General features: G+C 40.2%; 1 protein-coding gene across 3 annotated transcripts in view; it reads right to left on the bottom strand.

Moving 5' to 3' along the window:
• pdlim4 (PDZ and LIM domain 4) overlaps positions 1 to 27,873 on the bottom strand; it is a 182,917-nt gene that overhangs the window by 74,432 nt on the left and 80,612 nt on the right. For all 3 annotated transcript variants that reach the window (XM_061890583.1, XM_061890582.1, XM_061890581.1), the window contains exon 2: positions 4,154 to 4,305. In XM_061890583.1, coding sequence (XP_061746567.1) covers positions 4,154 to 4,221 — 68 coding nt within the window. In that variant the 5' untranslated portion in view covers positions 4,222 to 4,305. The remainder of the gene's footprint in view (positions 1 to 4,153; positions 4,306 to 27,873) is intronic.

Genomic DNA, 27,873 nt, shown 5'->3' with positions numbered 1-27,873 from the left:
TACCATAAGTTTGGGTATCAATCCGATACCAAGTAGTTACAGGATTGGAATTAGGTCATATTCAAAGTCCTCATGTGTCTAGGGACATATTTCTCGAGTTTATAAAAATAAAAAAAAAACAATAGAAGATTTTGTGACGCTAACAAATATTGATGTAATATTGATGTAAATATCGACTTGAAACGCTCCTGTACTTGGTATCATTACAGTGGATGTTAGGTGCAGATCCACCAATGCCGTTTGTTTATATTGTAGCGTCTGGTAAGAGTTGGTGCTGCAGGGAATTCTGGGAATTTTTTCTGTAGTGTTTATGTTGCATTGCGGTGCAAATATTCTCCCAAAATGTATTTGTCATTGTTGTTCAGTGTGGTATGCCACATTTAAGGCTCTTTACTTCACATCAGATAATCAATTTCCAAATTTTGGTTGGGGAAATCTTGCCTATTTTTCGTTTTAGCTGTATCTCATTGCTGTGGTCGTCACACAGTCCATAAAAAACTGGGTTTCTTTTAACTAACAGGCATAAAACATGAAAAAAAATAAAACTTCAATCTGACAGATAGCTCGGAAGTTAATCTAGAGATTTAAGCACTGACAAAAAATATATAGAACTTGAATACACCTCACGGTGATGCTTGGACACGTCATCAGTGATAAACCCGGGGTCATAGGGTGTTTCGGGTCTTTAATCATCAGACACCCTCGCCCGGGCGACCCAGCCGGGGGTGATCAGACCCCGGCCTGTGTCCAAGTAGCGCACCACGGATCCCCCCTACGGATCCACAGCCACCGGGAGGCTTTTTCTGCGGCCTCAAGGATGTTCTTGGTGGCTTTTCTAGATTGCAGTCCTCTAATGCCAAGGATTCTGAACACACGCTGTAGTGAGTGACCAGCAAAACCCCTGCACCCAATTTCGACTGGTTCGCAGCGGGCTCTCCAGCCGTTACTCCGACACTCTGCAGTGAGCTCAGCGTATTTGGACCTCTTTCGCTCATTTGCTTCGTCAATCCGCTCCTCCCAAGGGACAGTCAGCTCCAGTAGCACCACTTGCTTGGTTGACTCCGATGTTAACACCATGTCTGGGCGGAGTGACGTGGTAGCGATGTTGGCCGGGAACTTCAGTTGCCTTCCCAAGTCAACATGGAGCTGCCAGTCACGAGCGGTGGCGAGGAGCCCTCCTGAGAAGTTGGGCTTGCGGTTTGCCTTCTGTCCTGCTTGATGAAGGTGATTGACTCCTTCGGGGCGGCCTGGGACTTGCTGTTAAGTATCGCTGCGCAGATAGAATCCGCCAGGGCTTTTAAAACTTGGTCGTGGCGCCAGCGATACCGCCCCTCCCCTAGTGCCTTTGGGCAACAACTCAGGATGTGCTCCAAGGTGCCCCTCCTCTGGCACAGTTTGCACTCCGGAGTGTCTGCTAGGCCCCAGGTGTGCAGATTGGCGGGGCATGGGAGGACATCATACACAGACTGGATGAGAAATTTTGTGCGTAGAGGTTCAGCTCTCCAGAGCTCTGCCCAGGTGAGTTTTCGAGGTTCTGCATGCTCCCACCTTGTCCACGCCCCTTGTTTGGACATGCCGACCATCCGGCAGCAACGTTCTTCCTCCACCTCTGCACGGATCTCCTCTTGGACCAGTTGGCGCTTCTCCTTGCCACGGGCCTGGTCAAAGCGTGGTTTTGGAAAGCTGCCGAGGCCTGCCCTACCCCTTGCCACAGTACCCAGCAAGGTTTTGTGCCTCAGCCGCGCCTCTGCTCTGCTTACGGCTTCTTGTGCCTGCCACTTCCTCCCGGTCTTAACAATGATTCCTGCCGAAGCGACCTTGATATCTGCGGAGTCCCTGTACATCATTACCTCTCTGGAGCGGGTGACCTTGAATTCTTCCAACAATTCCCTGAGAGGGAGCTGCAAAGATTTAAGCACTGACAAAAAATATAAATATATGACTTATTTTTTAGGTTATTCTGACTGAGGGGTCAGAATAACATAAATTTTGGTAGGGGAATATTGCCTATTTTTTGTTTTATTTGTATCTAATTGTTGCGGTCTTCACAGGGTCCATAAAAAACTGGGTTTCTTTTAACGAAACAGGCATAAAACATGAAAAAAAAAAAAAACTTCAATCTGACAGACAGCTCGGAAGTTGATCTAGAGATTTAAGCACTGACAAAAAATATATTTATATGACTTATTTTTTAAGTTATTCTGACTGAGGGGTCAGAATAACAAATTTTGGTAGCCGTATCTCGCTGTTGTGGTCTTCACAGGTCCACAAAAAACAGGGTTTCTTTGAACAAAACAGACATAAAACAACAAAAAAGAATAATAATTTGACAAATAGCTCTGAATTTGATCTAGAAATTTAAGCACTGACAAAAAATATATTTATATGGCTTACATTCTAAGTTATTCTAACTGGGGGGTCCTTGGGACCAAAATTGAGGGGCGCTACAAAGGTTAAAAAATGTATTTATTTATTGGTTTTGAAAAGAAAAAAAAAAGTGTTATATGTGACTGTGTGTGTTGGTTGCATTTTTTGTTTGTGCCATGACTAGGGAAGGGTGTTTGGATTGGGTCATATAAGTGAAACCCTGTGTTTGTCAGTAGAAGCATTTAAGTCTCACCTTAGAACTCATTTGTATACTCTAGCCTTTGAATAGACCCCCTTTTTAGACTAGTTGATCTGCCGTTTCTTTTCTTTTTCTCCTCTGTCCCACTCCCCCTTGTGGAGGGGATCCGGTCCGGTGGCCATGGATGAAGTACTGGCTGTTCAGAGTCGGGACCCAGGATGGATCGCTCATCCAGAGTCGGGACTCAGAATGGACCGCTCGCCTGTGTATCGGTTGGGTACGTCTCTGCGCTGCTGATCCGCCTCCGCTTGGGATGGTTTCCTGTTGGCTCCACTATGGACGGGACTCTCGCTACTGTGTTGGATACACTTTGGACTGGACTCTCTTGGTTGTGTTGGATCCACTATGGATTGAACTTTCACAGTATCATGTTAGACCTGCTCGACATCCAATTTTTTTCGGTCCCCTCCAAGGTTTCTCATAGTCATCATTGTCACTGTCACCGACGTTCCACTGGGGTGAGTTTTCCTTACCCTTAAGTGGGCTCTACCGAGGATGTCGTTGGGGTTTGTGCAGCCCTTTGAGACACTGGTGATTTAGGGCTGTATAAATAAACATTGATCGATTGATTGATTTGTTTCACTTCAAGCACAATTCATGTTCATTGATCTGATTGACACACGTTGTCCACAAAATGATGGCAAATTCGCAACAATTAGATTTTTGAAATTATTTTAAAAACACCTCACACGGCCAGAATCCTTATCCCATCTTGCAGGTCAAACTGAAGACTGGGCTGTAGTTTGGACACACTTGATGTACAGTAAGTAAAAGACTGGTAGCAGGATGCGATGGTAGAAAGGATTTGAAAGATTAGAACCAAAATGACGAGCCAATAACTACTGACTGACTCCCTAAGAACGGAAAATAGCTTCAGTTCTAGACGTCACAGCTATTACAAAAGACCGGCTTCAAGCTGAACGGCCACTAATGCATGAGAAACGGCCATCTACGGCCGTTAGGTAATGTTTCTCCAGCAACATCACGACCAAATGGAATAAGCTTGTCACCCGTAATGCATCGCTTGGTTTTATTACGCTGAATCACATCTTCGCTGCGCGGTGTAAAACACTTCTTGACTTATAAGCAGAAATAAAAGCCACATTTGGCAGCGCGAGCTCGGTTAAGTGTGGGCGTGTCGCTCTTTTGTGCTGCCGCAGCTGCACAGGAGCCGACCCTGTCGACGTGCTGCTTTTTGTGCGACCTGAAATAACGTTAGCATAACAACGTGGACCGACCACTTAACGCTTAACTGCAAGGCCCGCCAGGAAGCACATGGATGAATACTAGCTAGCAAGGCAAAATGCAAAAGCGAAAGTTTCTTGGACATTTTTGCATTTTTGCATCTTGCAGTCCTTGTTGTCCGCCAGTTGGCAGATTGTAAAGGAAGAGGAAACCACAAGTCAGGATGACTATTTTGGCAACGTTTCCCTGCCTTATCCGTCACGCTCTCCCAGATTAACACTTTAACACTTCAGAAAGCGGTCGCTGCTGTAGATAATAATCAGCTGTTTGGTGGGAAAATACCTGTTGATGATGAGGGAGAGCTGCTGGGTGCAGTTTTTGATCCGGTTCTGGGCCTCCATGTGGGTCATGTGCTCGGTGACGTCGCCATTAATGGCCAGGATGGTGTCGCCAGGGCACAGGTCGCCTTGAGCCGCCTTGCTGCCCGCCGTTACCTGTGGAGAGCGGTCACATAAGTAATTAGCTATGGAAATAGGGCTGGGCGGTATGGCCTTTTAATAATATCTCAATATTTTTAAGCCATATCATGATACACGATATATACCTCGATATCTTGCCTTAGCCTTGAATGAGCACTTGATGCATATAATCACAGCAGTATGATGATTCTATGTGTCTACATTAAAACATTCTTGTTCATACTGCATTAATATATGCTCATTTTAAACTTTCAACAACAATTAAGTCAATTTAAAGAAACTGTATTTATTAAACAGTTATTAAGCAGTGGCACAAACATTCATGTCATTCCAAAACAGAAAGTGCAAGATTGTCAAAGACTTTTTAAAACAAGCTATTAGTGCACTTTTGTGCATGATATGCTAGCATGATAGCTCGGTTGGTAGAGTGGCCGTGCCAGCAACTTGAGGGTTGCAGGTTCGATTCCCGCTTCCGCCATCCTAGTCACTTCCGTTGTGTCATTTGGCAAGACACTTTACCCACGTGCTCCCAGTGCCACCCACACTGGTTTAAATGTAACTTAGATATTGGGTTTCACTATGTAAGGCGCTTTGAGTCACTAGAGAAAAGCGCTATATAAATATAATTCACTTCACTAAGATGACATATCAAAACAACACTAAATGAAAGTGCACTTTTGGCACAGAACGCAACTACAATAGTTTAAAACAAATAAAGTGCGCTTTTGTGCATGATGTCACACAAGATATTTCAATAAGTGTCAAATAAAAATGAGCTTCATAATAGAAAATCAAATAGTGTATGTCCTTTGCAATGTGGTAGGTTATTACGGACTATGGTTGTCCCGATCCTATATTTGGATCGGATCGGCCGCCGATATTTGCCAAAAAATGTGTATCTCCAAGGCATGGGAAAATGCCGGTCCGTGTTTTTCAAATCACCGATTTAAATAATACATTCCACTCTTCTGCTGCTCCCTTCGCTCCGTTCCGCATTTTCCAGCATACCTTCAACACATCCACAGGTCTGTGTTCTAACCGTTAAGATGGCCGTGTTAATTAAAAGTTACTGTAAAAATGTCAGCTGTGTGGGATTGTTTTGCCCTACAAAACGAAAAAGATGAAGAGGTGGAGTGCAAAACATGCCACAATAAAGTCAAGCGTGGTGGTAAAGTTGTAAGACATTTTAATGACTCTTGAGAGTGAGAGGCTTTTTAGCGCTCATCATCGATGAACACAGGAGCAGGCTGACACCTGAGCATCTTGAAGTGCTCGTCTTTGTCAGAAAGAATCTCCCCATTATGCTTGGACTTCAATTGTTTGCCCCCCCCCCCCCCCCACCCCCCGACTGGGGCAAACCATTGAAAGGAGTGTTTAGATAGTTTTTGTTTTGTTTTTTAAGATTACACTTGTTCAAGAACAAATATTGATGTTGAGTTATAGACATTTTATCCCACTCAGGTTGTTTGTGTGTTTAGCTTTTTTTTAAATAATGTTTACAGCATAGTTTGCACTTTATACTGTTCACTTTTTTACTGTTTAATGATGCCATTTCTGTTTGTCATGTATAATTTTGTCTATTTTGTGTTTATCCTTGAATACCAACCATTGTGTATTATTCAAACTCACCTAATTCAGCTGGCTAGTTGTTATCGAGAGTATTAAAACCCTTTTCAACATGAATCTGACAACTAAGTAGGCTAAATAATTTTAAACTTTAATACATGCTCGGATAGGCCAGTATCGGCCAGTTACGGTATCGGATCAGAAGTGCAAAAACCTGGATCGGGACAACCCTATTACGGACGTTATTAAATTCTGTTGTTGACTATTTTTTTTTATACAATCTGGAAATGGTTCCTTCGGCATTTTGAGGGTATGGCACCGAACGGAGATGTTGACATGCAGTTTCAAGCACTCTTCATTCTCTGGTGGGGGACTTTTGAAATGATGCTACAAATTAGCAGTAATGCGACTTTTTGTAGCAAACTTTTTCCCGCATACTTGTTCGACATATTCCCGTTTGAAGCCAAACCACCGCCAGACGATGGACCCCTAGCTGTTTTTCTTGGGAATTAATTCTTCCTTCATTTGTTACCAGATTGGCACCTTCTTCCTCTCGTATTACCCCTCCCACCACTCCGCTAGCATCACAGCTAATGTTACCATGCTGCTACCTCTAATGCGAGGGCGTATGATGCGACAGTATGTGACGTATGTAACTAAGAAGGTGCGTTTGTCTGTGGGAAGGAAAGACAAGAAAGAGTAAAAAAAAAAAGCATGTAGTGTAATGCCCACAGCTAAAAGCAACCGCGTGAGGACGTATACTCCAATATCACGATACAGTCATTTTCTATATCGCACAGAAACAAACCCGCGATACATCTAGTATATTGATTTATTGCCCAGCCCTACTTGGGAGGATTAAAAGCAGTCATAAGGACAAAAAAAAGACCAAAGCAATGGTCAAAGGTTCTCTTTTGCGACACGCTGAACTTTTTAAAAAAGTTTTACATAGAAAAGTGGAATAAAAAATCAAATAGGTGAAATATAACAAGAAATTGTTGCAATGTCTACTCTAATAACACAAAACTGCCATGTATGCCATTTTTTTCTTTCTTTTGTCATTTCAATCATTGATTTGTTGTTCGTTATTCCCTCGTAGTAGTAGTAGTGGTAGTAGTACTAGTGTGTGTGTGTGTGTGTGTGTGTGTGTGTGTGTGTGTGTGTGTGTGTGTACTTAGCCTCCATGTAGGGCTGGGCAATATGGCCTTTTTTTTATATATCGATATTTTTAGGCCATGTGCGTGTCACGATACACGATATATATCTCGATATTTTGCCTTAGCCTTGAAGGAACACTTGATGCATATAATCACACCAGTATGATGATTCTATGTGTCTATATTAAAACATTCTTCTTCCTAATGCATTAATATATGCTTATTTCAGCAATGCCATCCTTTCAATGATGATCAGAGTTCTCTTTATCCCTTGCATCATCTTTAGCAAGCTTTTTGCACTTTTTTAAACACAGTGGTAGCGATAGGAACTACTACTGTGTTCCTAAACAAATGGTTGAGCAAAATGTCCAACAGTTTAGAAACAACGTTTTTCAATGAGTTGTTGTAAGGAATTTAGGGATTTCACCATCTACAGTCCCTAATATCATCAAAAGGTTCAGAATCTGGAGAAATCACTACACATAAGCGATGATATTATTAACCTTCAAGCGCGTAGGCGGTACTGTATCAAAAAGCGACATCAGTGTGTAAAGGGCTGAGGAACACTTCAGAAAACCACTGTCAGTAACTACAGTTTGTGGCTACATCTCTAAGTGAAAGTTAAAACTCTACTATGCAAAGCCAAAGCCATTTATCAACAACACCCAGAAGTGACACCGGCTTCGCCGGACCTGAGCTCATCTAAGATGGACTGATGCAAAATGGAAAAATGTTCTGTGGTCTGACGAGTCCACATTTCAAATTGTTTTAGGAAACTGTGGACGTAGTTTCCTCTGGAACAAAAAGGAAAAGAACCATCCGAATTGTTATAGGCGGAAAGTTCAAAAGCCAGCATCTGTGATGGTATGGGGGTGTATTAGTGCCCAAGGTATGGCTAACTTACACATCTGTGAAGGCACCATTAATGTTGAAAGGCACATACAGCTTTTGGAAAAACATATGTTGCCATCCAAGTGACGTTATCATGGACGCCCCTGCTTATTTCAGCATTGCCATCCTTTCAATGATGATCAGAGTTCTCTTTATCCCTTGCATCATCTTTAGCAAGCTTTTTGCACTTTTTGAAACACAGTAGTAGCGATAGGAACTATTACTGTGTTCCTTAACAAATGGTTGTGCAAAATGTCCAACAGTTTAGAAACAACGTTTCTCAATGAGTTGTAGTAAGGAATTTAGGGATTTCACCATCTACAGTCCCTAATATCATCAAAAGGTTCAGAATTTGGAGAAATCACTACACATAAGCGATGATATTATTAACCTTCAAGCGCGTAGGCGGTATTGTATCAAAAAGCGACATCAGTGTGTAAAGGGCTGAGGAACACTTCAGAAAACCACTGTCAGTAACTACAGTTTGTGGCTACATCTCTAAGTGAAAGTTAAAACTCTACTATGCAAAGCCAAAGCCATTTATCAACAACACCCAGAAGTGACACCGGCTTCGCCGGACCTGAGCTCATCTACGATGGACTGATGCAAAATGGAAAAATGTTCTGTGGTCTGACGAGTCCACATTTCAAATTGTTTTAGGAAACTGTGGACGTAGTTTCCTCCGGAACAAAAAGGAAAAGAACCATCCGAATTGTTATAGGCGGAAAGTTCAAAAGCCAGCATCTGTGATGGTATGGGGGTGTATTAGTGCCCAAGGTATGGCTAACTTACACATCTGTGAAGGCACCATTAATGTTGAAAGGTACATACAGCTTTTGGAAAAACATATGTTGCCATCCAAGTGACGTTATCATGGACGCCCCTGCTTATTTCAGCAATGCCATCCTTTCAATGATGATCAGAGTTCTATTTATCCCTTGCATCATCTTTAGCAAGCTTTTTGCACTTTTTGAAACACAGTAGTAGCGATAGGAACTACTACTGTGTTCCTAAACAAATGGTTGAGCAAAATGTCCAACAGTTTAGAAACAACGTTTCTCAATGAGTTGTTGTAAGGAATTTAGGGATTTCACCATCTACAGTCCCTAATATCATCAAAAGGTTCAGAATTTGGAGAAATCACTACACATAAGCGATGATATTATTAACCTTCAAGCGCGTAGGCGGTATTGTATCAAAAAGCGACATCAGTGTGTAAAGGGCTGAGGAACACTTCAGAAAACCACTGTCAGTAACTACAGTTTGTGGCTACATCTCTAAGTGAAAGTTAAAACTCTACTATGCAAAGCCAAAGCCATTTATCAACAACACCCAGAAGTGACACCGGCTTCGCCGGACCTGAGCTCATCTACGATGGACTGATGCAAAATGGAAAAATGTTCTGTGGTCTGACGAGTCCACATTTCAAATTGTTTTAGGAAACTGTGGACGTAGTTTCCTCCGGAACAAAAAGGAAAAGAACCATCCGAATTGTTATAGGCGGAAAGTTCAAAAGCCAGCATCTGTGATGGTATGGGGGTGTATTAGTGCCCAAGGTATGGCTAACTTACACATCTGTGAAGGCACCATTAATGTTGAAAGGTACATACAGCTTTTGGAAAAACATATGTTGCCATCCAAGTGACGTTATCATGGACGCCCCTGCTTATTTCAGCAATGCCATCCTTTCAATGATGATCAGAGTTCTCTTTATCCCTTGCATCATCTTTAGCAAGCTTTTTGCACTTTTTGAAACACAGTAGTAGCGATAGGAACAACTACTGTGTTCCTAAACAAATGGTTGTGCAAAATGTCCAACAGTTTAGAAACAACGTTTCTCAATGAGTTGTAGTAAGGAATTTAGGGATTTCACCATCTACAGTCCCTAATATCATCAAAAGGTTTAGAATTTGGAGAAATCACTACACATAAGCGATGATATTATTAACTTTCAAGCGCGTAGGCGGTACTGTATCAAAAAGCGACATCAGTGTGTAAAGGGCTGAGGAACACTTCAGAAAACCACTGTCAGTAACTACAGTTTGTGGCTACATCTCTAAGTGAAAGTTAAAACTCTACTATGCAAAGCCAAAGCCATTTATCAACAACACCCAGAAGTGACACCGGCTTCGCCGGACCTGAGCTCATCTACGATGGACTGATGCAAAATGGAAAAATGTTCTGTGGTCTGACGAGTCCACATTTCAAATTGTTTTAGGAAACTGTGGACGTAGTTTCCTCCGGAACAAAAAGGAAAAGAACCATCCGAATTGTTATAGGCGGAAAGTTCAAAAGCCAGCATCTGTGATGGTATGGAGGTGTATTAGTGCCCAAGGTATGGCTAACTTACACATCTGTGAAGGCACCATTAATGTTGAAAGGTACATACAGCTTTTGGAAAAACATATGTTGCCATCCAAGTGACGTTATCATGGACGCCCCTGCTTATTTCAGCAATGCCATCCTTTCAATGATGATCAGAGTTCTATTTATCCCTTGCATCATCTTTAGCAAGCTTTTTGCACTTTTTGAAACACAGTAGTAGCGATAGGAACTACTACTGTGTTCCTAAACAAATGGTTGAGCAAAATGTCCAACAGTTTAGAAACAACGTTTCTCAATGAGTTGTTGTAAGGAATTTAGGGATTTCACCATCTACAGTCCCTAATATCATCAAAAGGTTCAGAATTTGGAGAAATCACTACACATAAGCGATGATATTATTAACCTTCAAGCGCGTAGGCGGTATTGTATCAAAAAGCGACATCAGTGTGTAAAGGGCTGAGGAACACTTCAGAAAACCACTGTCAGTAACTACAGTTTGTGGCTACATCTCTAAGTGAAAGTTAAAACTCTACTATGCAAAGCCAAAGCCATTTATCAACAACACCCAGAAGTGACACCGGCTTCGCCGGACCTGAGCTCATCTACGATGGACTGATGCAAAATGGAAAAATGTTCTGTGGTCTGACGAGTCCACATTTCAAATTGTTTTAGGAAACTGTGGACGTAGTTTCCTCCGGAACAAAAAGGAAAAGAACCATCCGAATTGTTATAGGCGGAAAGTTCAAAAGCCAGCATCTGTGATGGTATGGGGGTGTATTAGTGCCCAAGGTATGGCTAACTTACACATCTGTGAAGGCACCATTAATGTTGAAAGGTACATACAGCTTTTGGAAAAACATATGTTGCCATCCAAGTGACGTTATCATGGACGCCCCTGCTTATTTCAGCAATGCCATCCTTTCAATGATGATCAGAGTTCTCTTTATCCCTTGCATCATCTTTAGCAAGCTTTTTGCACTTTTTTAAACGCAGAAGTAGCGTTAGGAACAAGTTAGCGACTGGCTTTGGGGCAGCTTCTTTAGCAGCAGGCAGAACACAGTTGTAATTTAGGTATACTGATAAGGTTTAATGTGTTGAAGCAAGATGTTGTTTCCCCGCCCTTGCGACATGTTTGCAGAACACTTGGTGAAAATAGCATGAAGTCTTCCTCGGAAACAATGAACAAATCCCACCCGATTGACGCCATGTTTGTTCGGGGAAAGTTTATAGCAAGGCAAAGAGGAGGAAAAAGGAGCCCTTGATATGCTCGCCTTAACCCACCTACAGCACAGTCTGAGCAAGGTCGTCTTATTGCAGTTTTTAGATCCTTTTTGTTTTTGACGTATTAATTCCTCATGTTTATCATGCACCCTGGAGCTTGACACCAGTCTGCAATGTGGCTGCAGACGATAAATAATTACAGGAAACATGTTTGGTTTTTATTTTAGTCACTGTTTACTGTCAGGCTCCAGAAATCTAACCTGTACTTCTGAACTGTTCCTTTTTCTGACCTTTTTTGGTAACACTTTGCTCCACATCCGCCAACGCTTTAAGCCGTCCCTTAAAATTAGAAACCATTCCTCACCGCATCCGACATGCATCCAACACTTTGCGTTGAAATTACTACCTGCATTGGGAATTGCAAGAGTTTGGACGTTGTTGCAGTTAATGAGCACCTTGTTTTTTAAGTTCCTGCTCCTAGCATCTGTGTGGGTTTTATTTAGTCAAAGCCTCTTCATTAGTCATCCATCTTTATTATGGGCCTGCTGCAATTGACATGCTAGCACGCTAACAATAAAGTGCTAACTTTTTTTTATAACTTTACACTTTTTTTCTCTCATTCCCCAGCCATACACTTTATAGTCATAGAACTTGGTATTTGAAACACGCTAACTGTATGCATGTTTACGTTAGCTTGTTAGCATGCTAACATTAAAGTGCTAGCTTTTGGAGCTAGTTTTGCAACCGTTTACCTTAGAGTCATGTAACTTGGTACGTGGCACTTGTTGACTGCTAGCTTGCTAATGTTAGCAAAGTGCTAACTTTTTTAGCTATTTGTACTCTTTTTTTTTTTCTTTCTTTCTTTTCTCTAATTCCCCAGCCATACACCTTAGAGCAGTGGTTCTCATATGGGGGTACGCGTACCCCTGGGGGTACTTGAAGGTGTGCCAAGGGGTACGTGAGGTTTTTTAAAAATATTCTAAAAATAGCAACAATTCAACAATCCTATATAAATATTTATATTGAATAATACTTCAATAAAATATGAATGTAAGTTCATAAACTGTGAAAAGAAATGCAACAATGCAATATTCAGTGTTGACAGCTAGATTTTTTTGTGGACATGTGCCATAAAAATTGATGTTAAAGATTTCTTTTTTGTGAAGAAATGTTTAGAATTAAGTTGATGAATCCAGATGGATCTCTATTACAATCCCCAAAGAAGGCACTTTAAGTGGATGATTACTTCTATGTGTAGAAGTAATTTATAATTGAATCACTTGTCTATTTTTCAACAAGTTTTTAGTTATTTTTATATCTTTTTTTCCAAATAGTTCAAGAAAGACCACTACAAATGAGCAATATTTTGCACCGTTATACAGTTTAATAAATCCAAAACTGATGACATAGTGCTGTATTTTACTTCTTCATCTCTTTTTTTCAACCAAAAATGCTTTGCTCTGATTAGGGGGTACTTGGATTAAAAAAAATTTCACAGGGGGTACATCACTGAAAAAAGGTTGAGAACCACTGCCTGCCCTTAGAGGGTAATTATTTTGACCCGGAGGGGCAAATTTAGTGAAAAGAATGTGTCTGGGGGCCGGTATATCGGATTTTTAGGAACACTAATACAAAACCTCACAATAACTTCTGATTGAATGCTAAAAACGTTATGACAGACCGCCTTAAAAAACGGAATGGAATTTTTTAATGGTTTTACTGAATGAGACACCCAGAATGTACATGAAAATAAAGAATGTGGGATTTACAATGCTAACTATGAACGATAAAACACTGAATATTGACAACATATGAACGTCACACCCCCTCTCGATCGACATATTTTACAATCAAGCAAAACGGTAACAAACACAGCGAAATATGAACGCGGAGGTTAAAAAAATCCCTACCTACAATCTGATATATCACTAAGCTTTAGAACTTTGTTGTGAAAATCTCCTTCCGCGTCTGTCCCTGACACCCGCATTTCAGGCTGTGACTTAGATTACCATAGTAACTAGTATATCATGCAAAAGCTCAGATTCCAACCATTGAAATTCTTTGTATAGTTCAAGACTTACGGTCATTTGAGAACATCACTGCACATCTTAATGGCGGCTACATTTTCCATCTTAAAGAACTAAAAAAAATTTAGGGGAATATCTGGCAGGCCGGGTTGAAACTCTTGACTTTATTTGGGCCTTATTTGCTCAGGTCTGCCTTAGAGTCATGTAACTTGGTAAGTGACACAAGCTAACTATTATACAGAGACTTCGAGAGACTTAGACTTCCTTTATTGTCATTCAAATTTGAACTTTATAGTACAGATAACAACATTTCGTTGCATTAACTTGTTGTAGTGGAAGATAAAAGAGCAATAACGTGCAGATATAAATTGATTTACTTTACAGAGAAATATATTGCACTTTTACATATGCATCCACGTTTATGGATTTATATTATATTGTCTTTATAGTTCAGTCAGTTAATCCGTTATTTTGGGGGGAATTGGAGAATTTGATGCTCATGTTAGCTTGCTAACATGCTAACATTAGCATGCTATCATTTTAAAGTTAAAGTACCAATGATTGTCACAAACACACTGGGTGTGGTGAAATTTGTCCTCGGCATTTGACCCATCCTCTTGATCACCCCCTGGGATGTGAGGGGAGCAGTGGGCAGCAGTGGTGCCATGCCCGGGAATCATATAGGGTGATTTAACCCACAATTCCAACCCTTGATGCTGAGTGCCAAGCAGGGAGGCAATGGGTCCCATTTCTATATAATCTTCGGCCGGGGTTTGAACTCCCAACCTACCGATCTCAGGGCGGACACTCTAACTACTAGGCCACTGAGTAAGTTGAGCTACTTTTGCTACCATTTAGCCCAGAGTCATAAAACTTGGTATGTGACATTTGTAAACTGTTAGCATGCTAGCAAGCTAACTTAGGTTTTCATGTAATTTTACACTTTTTTTTTCTTTTTCCACAGCAATATACCTTTGAGTCATATAACTTGGTATATGAAACATGCTGACTGTTATCATGCTATCGTTAGCACACATGCTGAGCGTTAGCATTTTTATGTAAACATGGTACTGTTTTTAGGCTAGTTCTGTGGCTCATTTTTTACGGTTACATCTAAAACTCACGGATTCAGACACTCGGCTCCATCTAATAAGTCGGCAGCTTCCGGCGACCCCCGGCCAGAGGTTCAGGGCACAGATAGCAGGCCCATCAAAATGTTCTGTCACCTTTTTTTGGAATTTTGCCCATCGTTCACAATCATTATGAGAGCCAGGGAGACAAAAGTGTTTTGTTTTTTTGTCGCTTTGTAACATTTGAAAATCGGCTCGTAATAGGTGGCTAGCGATGCAGCTATTGGGAGCAATCAGTTTTATTTCTAAACCACTTTAAAAATGCATTCAAAACCGTCAACAATACTTCATTTACATTCCGTAACTGTAGCTGTGTTCCAAACTGTAGTGACATTGTTATTGTAAGTGCTAACACTGAGGCACTGTTTTTCTAGCATTTTAAAACATTGGCGTCCTACTTTATTAGCCGTAGATGCTACCTATGGAAAGAGATAGGCTAGCTTCTACAGCAACAAGAAATGCGTTCATTCAGTGTTTCTCCCAGAATATTTGTAAGTTAAGGTGGTGTCTCTAAGACAAAATAATGACTAAGTCAAATTAATGACTTACTGTGAATAAGCGTTTGCAATAAGCGTTTGAAAAAAAGGGTTAAAAGTGCGGCAACATGCTGACATATGCTCAAATCGTCATTCTCAATTTATTACCGCTCTGCGTGTAACCGATCAGATGGTTGTGTGGGTGGGACAATGCTGGAGAGACGTACTGACAGAGGCAGAGCCAGTACGAAGCGTAGCAGCTTGTTAAGATTTTAGTTTAGTACAAAATGATAATATAAATCAATCAATCAATCAATCATTGTTTACTTATATAGCCCTAAATCACTAGTGTCTCAAAGGGCTGCACAAATAAATTTAATAAAGTCAAATACAATTAAGGCAACAAGAGAAGTATCCTACACTTCTCTTTTGTAAAGTAAATCTGAACAGCCGATATGGGCATCTACATCAAACTGTATGATTTGCCTGAGAAGCTGGACAGGACAAAAACATTTTTTTATTTTATTTTTATTTTCTAAGACTTTAGTTTAGTCGGTGGCTCTTTGTTGTTAAGGTGGCCGCCTTAACAACAAAGCGCTGCGGGAAACCTTAGTGTTTGAGTTTGTAATGCACAACACTGAGATACATCACCAATTTGTACTGACTGAAAAACATGATGAATCATATTACGGTATCTGTAAAGTTTTAGCCCACATTTCATGTTTTGTTAGTACACAACTGACCTAACAGCGTATGTACTGTAGTTGTACTAACACACGTCGTGTTTTGTGTATCATGATATTAAAGTGACTCACTTTAAGGATAGTTGTCTTTCTGTTCCAGCTGGCCGGTTTACTGCTGATTTTGGGTAAGCAATCCATTTATGTCAAAATAGCTTGGCTCCAAGTTCTGTATTTATAGTATCAAAATCGCTTACAGCCGCCACTCTCGGCTTTTGTCTGCTCTAATGTCTAAGTAAAGAAAGTAATTTTTTTCCTAGCATACCTTATGGAGTTTCATACTTGGAAAAATTGTTACTAGTAAAAGTAGCAGTTTTTTCTCACACGGAATAGTGTGTTGACATGAAGTGATATTAGTAAAATGGTACGCTTTAGAGGTGATTGGTTCCAATTTGGCCCATGCTGCGACTCTTTACGAGATGCCTTAAGCAGGCACATTAACTGGCGAGTGTTTTTGGAGCAAAGGAACTCAAGTTCACGCTCCATGAAGTGCTAATAGATGAGCCGTGTGCTTCATATATGGAATTTCTAATTTATAGCCCCCAAACCCCAGTCCACCCCTCTTTTTGCAGATGACTCACTTCCAGCAAACTGAGAGTCATTGTGCGAAGTGTGTGTGTCTGTGTGCGAAAGCAAACACACCTCTAACACGCTAATTGTGTGTGCAGAAATCTGCAGCGCTTAAGCATGAATGACACTTTCCCAGTCCAAATAGAAGCCGCTCAGTCTGGCCCACAATCTGCGACAGGAGGTCACGCTTTACCCACGCCATTTAGCGACGCCTCCACAGAGTGTGTTTGTGTGTTTTTATCCTTGGCCCTTAGTTGTGTCAGCCTGGGCCAAAGTTCAGGCGCGCCCACAAAACATCACCCCGGGGTCAGGCTGGAAATAGTAGAGAATAAAACACACACACACACGCACGCAGCCCCATATGGCTATGCTAACTTCATAACTGCGGTCAATTGAGAATGTAAAAACCACAATATTAGGTATCCTTGCACAATCTAGTAAAATAAGTACCGTATTTGTGCAGAAAGAATGCGTCCCATGAAAAAACGTCCGACTGGATCTCTCTAATAACTAAAGTTCCTTGGGTGAATAATGTAAACTTACTACACCAGTATGTTTTAACTCTTTCATGGCATGTTCACTGACAGATATAAGTAAGAACTTTACATTACTTTATATTAGAAATGGCAACAGCAGAAGATGAATGTCTCATAACAAGAAGATAGAGAAAAAGAAGAAGCTTATCGACAACGGATTACAAAGGCAGACGCAACCAAATTTTCAGGACTTATGCAGATCGCAAATACAGATCAGCAGGTACCAGAAGGAAAGACAGGTTGCTTTTGCATAATATAGCGAAAGAAATTGCCAGATAATATGTCTTACCTTATACACACACCGTAATAACACTCGTATGTTGAAGCACGGTACAATCCATCAAGCGGAAATCGGTTAGTTATTTTGCAGTCTATATTTATCTCTTATGTTTGACTGCCATCTACTGGTCACACTTATCATTTCACCATGTACCAAATAAAATAGCTTCGAGGTCGGTAAGATAGATAGACAGATAGATAGTACTTTATTGATTGCTTCAAGAGAGTTCCCTCGGGAAAATTTTAATTCCAGCAGCAGTGTATAAAACTGAGATAGAATTTAAAAAGTAAAAATTAATTAATGGGGGTATAAATGGAAACAAAATAGAAATATATTACAATAAGAATAAAAATCAAAAAGCAACAATGGCAATAACAATATAACAGTAAAATAAGACTATAACAAGAGAAACTAGGCAATAGTGACCATGTTATGGAGAGAGGAGTTGTACAGTCTAATGGCCAAGAAATTATTTTATTTAAATGTTTGCAATGTTTCACGGTTCCTCATGAAGAAACTTTTTAATGTATTAAAACCATAAACTGTTAAAAAAAAATTTATAAAACTGAGTATATATGGTAGGGTTGTCCCAATATTAATATTTTGGTACAGGTACTAAAATGTATTTCGATACTTTCGATATTTTCTAAATAAAAGGGACCACAAAAAATGGCATTATTGGCTTTATTTTAACAAAAAAATCGTACGGTACATTAAATATATGTTTGTTATTGCAATCGAAGAACAATGTTGTCCTTAAATAAAATAGTGAACATACTAGACAGCGTGTCTTTTAGTAGTAAGTAAGCAAACAAAGGCTCTTGCTGACGTATGCAGTAACATATTGTGTCATTTATCATTCTATTATTTCAAAAAATTATTGTCAAAATGTTTTTTTTTTTAAGAGCTGTAAAAATGGATTATTAATCCATTTGTTCATTTACTGTTAATATCTGGTTATTTTCCGTTTTAACATGTTCTGTATACACTTCTGTTAAAATTTAATAATCACTAAATCTTCTGTTGTTTGATACTTTACATTAGTTTTGGATGATATCACAAATGTAGGTATCGATCCGATACCAAGTAGTTAGAGGATCATACATTGTTCATATTTAAAGTCCTCATATTTCCTGAGTTTATAAACATAATTTACATTAAAAAAAAATGAAAAAAGATTTTGTGACGATAAAAAATAATGATGTAATCATAGTAGTATTGACTTGATGCGCTATTGTACTTGATATCATTACAGTTTTATTTCCACTCATGGCATTCAAGCACGCTAGCTTGTTGTTAGTGGTGACGCGGGTAAGCTATTGTATCATCCTAAGGTGTGTAGTGAAGCATGTTTATCTATTCCTCGTCCAGCAGGGACGATACTTGGAAGAAACTGACTTTATTTGTCGCCATGGAGGCGAGGATTAATGATTTAAAAGTAGTTAAAACACTGCCGATTGCGGATGGATGTTAGCTGCTTGCTAGCTAGCAATGTCTTAAAGCACCTCTTCCTGAGGGTGTTTCAATGTTATAACTTCACCTTCATCTTTAGTTTTTAGGTCAAAATGCGTCCGTTCTCCCTTTTCTGTCTACACGCCGTGTCTGCCTGGAAGTACTCCGTGATTGTGCGCTGCCGAACATGCTCATCCGCTCGTAAAACCAGCAATGTCTAGACGTGACAGTGCGCCGTCAATACCCGTTAAAAAAATAAATAATACATTTTGAACGGGTACTTTTCAAACAGTCTATAGTACCGTTTTTTATTCATTAGTACCGCGATACTACACTAGTACCGGTATACCGTACAACCCTAGTAGATGGTGATTTATTGTTATGTAGACAAATGCCATATTTTTACCAATCTTGGTAAGAAATTTTCTATATTGTGAAATGCAAATGTTGATGCTCCTCTTAGACACATGTAATAAAAGTGTTTGTGAAATCCCCTAATGTTTTATGCTGCTAAATTAAGCACAGCCTTAGTGCCCAAAAAACATTATGTCACTACTGGTCCCACGCTTCCAAAAAAGAATGTTAAAAAAAACATCCTAAAGCATTGTTCAGCTGTTTACTGACATATACTGTGTATGTTTAAATACCTATTACTGCAAATGAATATCGGCTCCAAATATCCGTTATTGGCCTCCTTAACTACTAATAACCGGTATCAGTATTAGCCCTTTAAAAATCGATCTCTCATCACAATGAAGTCTTTTCTTAATATTTTGAACCACATACAACCCTATAAACCCAGGGTCACCAACGCGGTGCCCGCAGGCACCAGGTAGCCCGTAAGGACCAGATGAGTCGCCCGCTGGCCTGTTCTGAAAATAGCTCAAATAGCAGCACTTACCAGTGAGCTGCCTCTATTTTTTATTTTATTTATTTACTAGCAAGCTGGTCTCGCTTTGATCGACATTTTTAATTCTAAGAGAGACAAAACTCAAATAGAATTTGAAAATCCAAGAAAATATTCTAAAGACTTGGTCTTCACTTGTTTGAATAAATTGATTTATTTTTTTACTTTGCTTCTTATAACTTTCAGAAAGACAATTTTAGAGGAAAAATACAACCTTAAAAATGATTTTATGATTTTTAAACACATATACCTTTCTACCTTTTAAATTCTTTCCTGACAATTTAAATCAATGTTCAAGTATTTTTTTTATTTATTGTAAAGAATAATAAATACATTTTAATTAAATTCTTCATTTTAGCTTCTGTTTTTTCGACGAAGAATATTGGTGAAATATTTCTTCAAATTTATTATGATTAAAATTCCCAAAAAATATTCTGGCAAATCTAGAGAATCTTTAGAATCCAATCTAAATCTTTTTTCAAATTCTTTTGAATTTCTTTTAAAATTTTTGTTGTGGAAAATCTAAAAGAAATAATGATTCGTCTTTGTTAGAAATATACCTTTGTCCAATTTGTTATATATTCTAACAAAATGCAGATTGGATTTTAACCTATTTAAAACATGTCGTCAAAATTCTAAAATTAATCTTGATCAAGAAAAATTACTAATGATGATCCATGAATTCTTTTTTTTTTATTTTTTCAAAAAGATTCGAATTAGTTAGTTTTTCTCTTCATTTTTTTCCGGTTGAATTTTGAATTTTAAAGCGTCGAAATTGAACATAAACTATGTTTACAAATTTAATTTAGATTTTTTTCGTGTTTTCTCCTCTTTTAAACCGTTCAATTAAGTGTTTTTTCCATCATTTATTCTCTACAAAAAACCTTCCGTAAAAGGAAAAAAAATGTACGACGGAATGACAGACAGAAACACCCATTTTATATATATATATATATATATATATATATATATATATATATGTATATATATATATATATATGTATGTACATATATATATATACATATATATAAATACATATATATATATATGTATGTATATAGATTTGTTTATTAAAGGTAAATTGAGCAAATTGGCTATTTCTGGCAATTTATTTAAGTGTGTATCAAACTTGTGGCCCTTTGCATCAATCAGTGCCCAAGAAGTAGCTCTTGGTTTCAAAAATGTTGGTGACCCCTGCTATAAACAATGTAGACCACTGCAAAAATGAAAAATCCCCTATGAGCCCATTTTCACTGGAGTTTGGATTTTATCATCTCAATGCAAACAGTTTCGAAGCAGCCACAGGAGGCGCTGACAACACGGGTTGTCCGCGTGTTGGCCACTAATTGCTAACAGAGACGGCGGTGAAATATGACTGCATGGATATGACGAATGGTCGCTTGGTTCCTGGTTATTGGAGGGTAAGGCTGGAAAAGAAAGTGACACCATGCTAGTTGGCACCTTTGCAGTTAGCATGAAAGTGCTACGTGGCCACCATGACATCATTCTCCAGTATCCAGACCTGCTTTTATTTGATCTAATCTGAGCTGTAAAATTACAGATTGTGCAGACCAAGGTCCAAACTCAGGCTGGGGTTGGATTACATCACTTTTGAGGGAACTGCTGGGAATTTGGCAAGCGCACAGACAAACTTTGCATGACCACGTGTCTTCAGTGTGACCGTCTTCTCTTTCTAATATGATACACCCATTCTTCGGACACATTATTATCACTACTTTCTCCGTCTCAATGTTCGGCTTCTTTCTTTTTTTCCTAAAAGTGGTCTTCTTCATAGGACCTGGTGTTGAACCTCCTCCCTCCTTGTGTTACAGACTGTGTAATGCATGAGGGCTTCACACCCCAACGATGCCTTTGGGTTCACTGATCAAAGTGCTAATCTTCGGTGTGACGCCAATATCCGCTGGGATTATAAGTGACAAGTGCAAAGTGTGTGCAGTGAACACATTTTAGGAAATAATCATTCTAACCAAGGTCTAGACTTTGAACTGCCAATCCAGATGTCAACTTGTTCAGTTTAGTCGGTTTAGACTTGTTGGGAAACCAAACAGTTGTAAATAGAACTAGGGATTAGGGATGAAAATCTTATAACAACTCATGATACGACTTCACATGGACAAAGATAAGACCTTCTGGAGAAAAGTTCTGTGGTCAGATGAAACAAAAATTGAGCTGTTTGGCCACAATACCCCGCAATAAGTTTAGAGGAGACAAGGTGAGGCCTTTATCCCAGGAACACCATTCTTACAGTCAAGCATGGTGATGGTAGTATTATGCTCTGGGCCTGTTTTGCAGCCAATGGAACTGGCGCTTTACAGAGAGTAAATGGGGCCTTTATCCAAGGAACACCATCCCTACAGTCAAGCATAGTGATGGTAGTATTATGCTCCGGGCCTGTTTTGCTGCCAATGGAACTGGCGCTTTACAGGGAGTAAATGGGACAGTGAAAAAGGACGATTACCTCCAAATTATTCAGGACAACCTAAAATCATCAGCCCGGAGGTTGGGTCTTGGGCGCAGTTGGGTGTTCCGACAGGACAATGACCCCAAACACACGTCAAACGTGTTAAAGGAATGGCTAAATCAGGCTAAAATTAAGGTTTTGGAATGGCCTTCCCAAAGTCCTGTGTTAAACCCCATTGAGAACATGTGATCAATGCTGAAGAAACAAGTCCATGTCAGAAAACCAACACGTTTAGCTGAACTGCACCAATTTTGTAAAGAGGAGTGGTCAAAAATTCAACCAGAAGCATGTGGATGGCTACCAAAAGCGCCTTACTGCATTGAATCTTGCCAAGGGACCAAATATTAACATTGCTGTATGTATACTTTTGACCCAGCTGATTTGGTCACACTTTCAGTAGACTCCTTAATAAATTCATAAAAGAACCAAACTTCATGAATGTTTTTGTGACCAACAAGTATGTGCTCCAATCACTCTATCACAAAAAAATAAGAGTTGTAGAGATTATTGGAAACTCAAGACAGCCATGACATTATGTTCCTTACAAGTGTATGAAAACTTTTGACCACGACTGTACGTAAACAACTTATGCAATGTACGTATTTCTGTTTCTTCAGAACCAAAATACAGTACAGGCTTAAAGTTTGGACAAACCTTCTCATTCAATGTGTTTTCTTTATTTTCAGGACTATTTACATTGTAGATTGTCACTTAGAAAATGCATGGAAATGACTTGGACTTAGACTTCCTTTTTATTGTCATTCAAATTTGAACTTTACACTACAGATAAGAACGAAATTGTGTTGCATTAGCTCATTGTAGTGCAGGATAAAAAAGCAATAAGGTGCAGATATAAATAAATAGATCACTGTCAGATACATATATTGCGCTTTTGCATAGGCATCCACGTTTATGGATGTATGTTATATTGTCTTTATATTCCAGTGAGTTAATCCATTTTGGGGGGGAAATTGAAGGGATTATTTTAATGCGTTCAAGAGTATTACGGCCTGAGGGAAGAAGCTGTTACAGAACCTGGAGGTTCAGCTACGGAGGCTGGGGTACCTCTTTCTAGAGCCCAGCAAAGAAAACAGTCCTTGGTGGGAGTGGGAGGAGTCTCAGCATATTTTCTGAGCCCTGGTCAGGCAGCGGCTTTTTGCGATCTCCTGGATAGGAGGAAGAGGAGTCCTGATGATCTTTTCCGCCGTCTTCACCCCTCTCTGCAGAGACTTCCAGTCTGAGGCACTGCAGGCTCCAGTCCAGACAGAGATGGTAAGTAGGCTCTCTATAATGCCTCTGCAGAATGTGGTGAGAACGGGGGGAGGGAGCTGTGCTCTTTTCATCCGACGCAAAATGTGCATGCGCTGCTGAGCTCTTTTTACAAGAGCTCCGGTGTGTAGGGACCAGGTCATATAGTCAGTTATCTGCACCCCCAGCAACTTTAAGTTGTGCCGTTGATGAAGAGTGGAGTGTGGCTGGACTGGTGCTTCCTGAAGTCAACGATGATCTCCTTGGTCTTGTCGACATTCAGGACAAGGTTGTTGGTTCTGTACCAGTCAACCAGATGTTTCACCTCCTCCCTGTATTCCATGCCGTTACTGTCACGGATGAGGCCCACTACTGTTGTGTCGTCCGCATACTTCACAAGTAGTAGTAGTAGTGGTTAGTAGTGGACCCGGCCCAGCAGTCATTGGTCATCAACGTGAACAGCAATGGACTCAGGACGCCGCCCTGGGGGGAGCCGGTGCTCAGGGAGATGGCACTGGAAGTGTTGTCGTCCACTCTCAGAGACTGGGGTCTATCCGTGAGGAAGTCAAGCAGCCAGTTGCATAGGGGAGTACTGAATCCAAGGGGGGCCAGTTTGCAGACCAAGTACTGCGGGATGATGTTGTTGAACGCCGAGCTGAAGTCCAGGAACAACATCCGCACGTGTGTGTCCTTTCCTTCCAGATGTTCTAAGCTCAGGTGGAGTGGAGAGGAGATGGCGTCCTCTCTGGAGCGATTAGGGCGATAAGCAAACTGGTATGGGTCGAATGTGGGGGGAAGTCCGGAGACAATGTAGTCCTTTACCAGCTTCTCGAAGCACTTCATTAAGATGAGGGTGAGTGCCATAATGATTGAGGGAGGAGATTGTGGGGTTTTTAGGCACTGCAATGATTGTGGCCGTCTTAAAACATGATGGTACCACAGCCTGGGTCACCGAGGTGTTGGAGATGTCTGTGACAACCCCAGCCAGCTGGTCTGCTCGTCCCTTAAGCACCCAGAATGTCATCAGGTCCCACTGCTTTCCGGGGTTTGGCTCTCCTCAGGATTTTCCGGACATCCGCTGTGTCCAGGTTGAGCGGTTGCTCATCAGGGCGAGGAATGGATTTCCTCACCGGAGTGGTGTTAAGTGCCCCAGATCTTGCAAAGTGGTTGTTTAGGTCATTAAGGAAGCTGATGCTGTTGTCACAGGGACGGGGGGCAGCTTTATAGTCCGTGATGACCTGTATGTCCTGCCACATTCGTCTAGTGTTCGTGGGGTATCTCGAAGAAGTCCTGCACTTTCTGACGGTGAGCACGCTTTGCAACCCTAATGGCACCCTAATGAGAAAGTGTGTCCAAAACTTTGGCCTGTACTGTATATCTTCATATATTACATACAGCCTATTATTTGCGCACACCGAAAATTCCGCCATCAAAATAAACTTTGCTCACCAAAACCTGATGTTGTGATGAAATATCCACTTGGCGGACTGAATCTTTCCCCGCGCACATGGATGACGTAGCTCGCCCAATGCTGACTAAAAAAGCGAATCGCATTCAGGTTGCATTGGCGTTTCGAAATAAGTCACATTTGAAATGCTCTGATTCCAATCGGGTTTGGACTACCTGCTGATGTGACCTGAATGTGATGTGAAAATATTTGATTTGAAGCACTTTGGAGCGTTTAAACTGGCAAAAAAATCTAATCTGTGTCACTTGAGGCCAAAAATTTCAGATTTAGTGTGCAGTGGAAACGGGGCCAGAGATATACGTTACAATCAAAGAGACTGACATTTTATAATCACAATATAAACACTCAACAAAAGACAACACCGGCACTTTCAACACACCGTATTTTTCGGACTATAAGGCGCACTTCAAATCCTTTTATTTTCTCAAAACTGAACGGTGCGCTTTATAAACCGGTGCGCCTAATGTACGGAATCATTTTGGTTGTGCTTACCAACCTCAAAGCTATTTTATTTGGTACATAGTGAAATGATAATCGTGACCAGCAGATGGCAGTCACGCACAAGAGATACGTTTAGACTGCAATATGATGCCAGTAAACAACACCAAAACTTTAAATGTTCCATTGAGAATATAGAACATTACACACATAAATCTATCAAAAATGTTTTAGTACGACTTTGGTAAGCTGTGAACTCGCACCGCTTGATGGATTGTACTGTGCTTCAACATACGAGTATTTTTATGGTGTGTGTATAAGGTAAGACATATTATCCGGCATTTTGTTTCGCAATATAATGCAAAAGCTATTTTTCTTACCTTCTGGTACCTGCTGATCTGTACTTGCGATCTGCGTTAGTACTGAAAATGTGCGCACCCGCCTTTGTAGTTTGTGCGGACACCATAGTCCATTAGCTTTTTCTTTTTCTCTATCTTCTTGTCATGAGACATTCATCCTCCGCTGTTGCCATTTCTAAAATAAAAGTAGTGTAAAGTTCGTACTTATATCTGTCAATAAACTCGCCATGAAAGTGCTAAAACATACCGGTATAGTGAGTTTACATTATTCACCCAAGGAACTTTATTATTAGAGAGTTCCTGACTACAGGAACACACCTGGAACAAACTAAAATAACTATATACTTGCAAATTATGCTTAGAAATATAAGACAAGATATACCGACTGGATAGCACAGTTATTATTATCAGCTCATTGTTGATTGTTACATTTTACACATTTAAATTCTATTATTAAACAAATCATCACTTAGGATTCGAGGCTGCCAGTGATGACTCGATTTGAGGGGAGTGATCTGAACATGAGTGTTTGCCAATGTCTGGAACACTGCAAGTCACCAATGAGTCACTAGAACATGACCTTTTGTGAAACTATCAGGATCCAGCCCTATCAACCAGGTGTTAGCTAGACCCCTTCATGCCCTCAGGTGGAGCACCCTACCTTCAGAATACTGAACAACTTTGTAACATAGTGTATATTCTTCCCATATTTTCTTTCTAAATGTCCCTTTTCTGAAGAGACAACCCCCTTTACTTTCTTCTTGCCTCTGCTCGCACACATGCTTATGTCGGCAATTACTCATGAATTTATTAAATGACCAGGAAGAGCTGGACAACCGACGATGTCCTTGCATTGTTCTACTGCCGCTCGGCTCCAGGAAGTTTTTTTTTCCCCTTCACTTGTAGAGAAGACCCGGGTCACAACAATCTATGATCGGGACAAAAAAGTCTGTGCCACCGAGCGACCTGAAGTCGAGGATTAAGTAATGTTGTCAGCAAAACCGCTACGAGCAGCTTTAGGTCACATGTCCTTCCTCTGGTATGTGACGGACAGACCTAGGCTAAGAAGGCGAGAAGGAGGTGGCCTTAATTAAAAGTACCTTGTTATGGAATATTACATTTGTAATGCAAGATGTGTTTCTTAGAACTAAACGTGATGAAAATCTATCATCTCACTTAGCTTTCGTCTTAACAGAAGAAACACTCTAACGTTAGGGGTGTGAATCTTGGGGCAACCTATTCCGATTCCAATTCCTGGGGTGATGATTCGAACCAGAACCGATTCTTGCAAAGTAGTAATAAGTATAATTAAACTGTTTTTAAAAGGTTACAGGTTTGAAAAGATAGATAGTACTTTATTGATTCCTTCAGGAAAATTAAAATTCCAGCAGCAGTGTACAGAGTTGAGATCAATTTAAATAAAAGTAAAAGTAAATAGTGGGGGTTTAAATGGAAACAAAATAGAGAAATATTACAATAAAAATAAAAAATAAAAAGCAACAATGGGAATAAAACTATAACAGTAAAATAAGAATATAAAACGACAAAGTAGGCAGTAGTGACCATGTTATGAAAAAGTATTGCACTGTTATTGTTTTGCATCCCCTGTCATCCTTGTACCCCCCGCCCCCCTCCCCAGAGAGGAGTTGTACAGTCTAATGGCGTGTGGGACAAAGGAGTTTTTGAGTCTATTAGTCCTGCACTTGGGATGAAGCAGTTTAGCACTGAACAGGCTCCTCTGGCTACTGATAACTGTATGCAGAGGGTGACTGGCATCATCCAGGATGCTCACTAGTTTGTCAACAGTCCTCTTCTCTGCCACCGTCACCAGTGAGTCCAGTTTCATTCCCATTGTAGAAGCGGCCGGCCTGATCAGTTTCTCAAGTCTGGAGCTGTCCTTCTTAGATGTACTGCCCCCCCCGCCCCCCTTGGAGATAACCAAAAATGTATTTAAAAAAAATTTTCTTGTAAAAAAACCATTGAAACATTTTTTTAGTTTGTTTTATTCATTCCGTATCTTTTTTGAATACATTTTTGAAAATTATGATTACATCAAGAATCAGGATGAATAACAATCTCGATTTGGATGTGCACCCCTACTCAAACACTTTCTCCTGAGAAGAATTAAGTACAAACAGTTGTGATACCAGCGCTTAAGAGAGAACCGAGCTACACTATATTGCCAAAAGTATTTGGCCACCTGCCTTGCCTCACGTTTGATTTTGAAGTGCCATCTCATTCCTAACCAATAGGGTTCAATATGATGTCGGTCGACCTTTTGCAGCTATTGTAGCTTCAACTCTTCTGTG

This window comes from Nerophis ophidion, linkage group LG28 (assembly GCF_033978795.1).
Source record: "Nerophis ophidion isolate RoL-2023_Sa linkage group LG28, RoL_Noph_v1.0, whole genome shotgun sequence".
In the NCBI taxonomy this organism is placed as follows: domain Eukaryota; kingdom Metazoa; phylum Chordata; class Actinopteri; order Syngnathiformes; family Syngnathidae; genus Nerophis; species Nerophis ophidion.
This window is presented reverse-complemented; position numbering and strand designations above follow the sequence as displayed.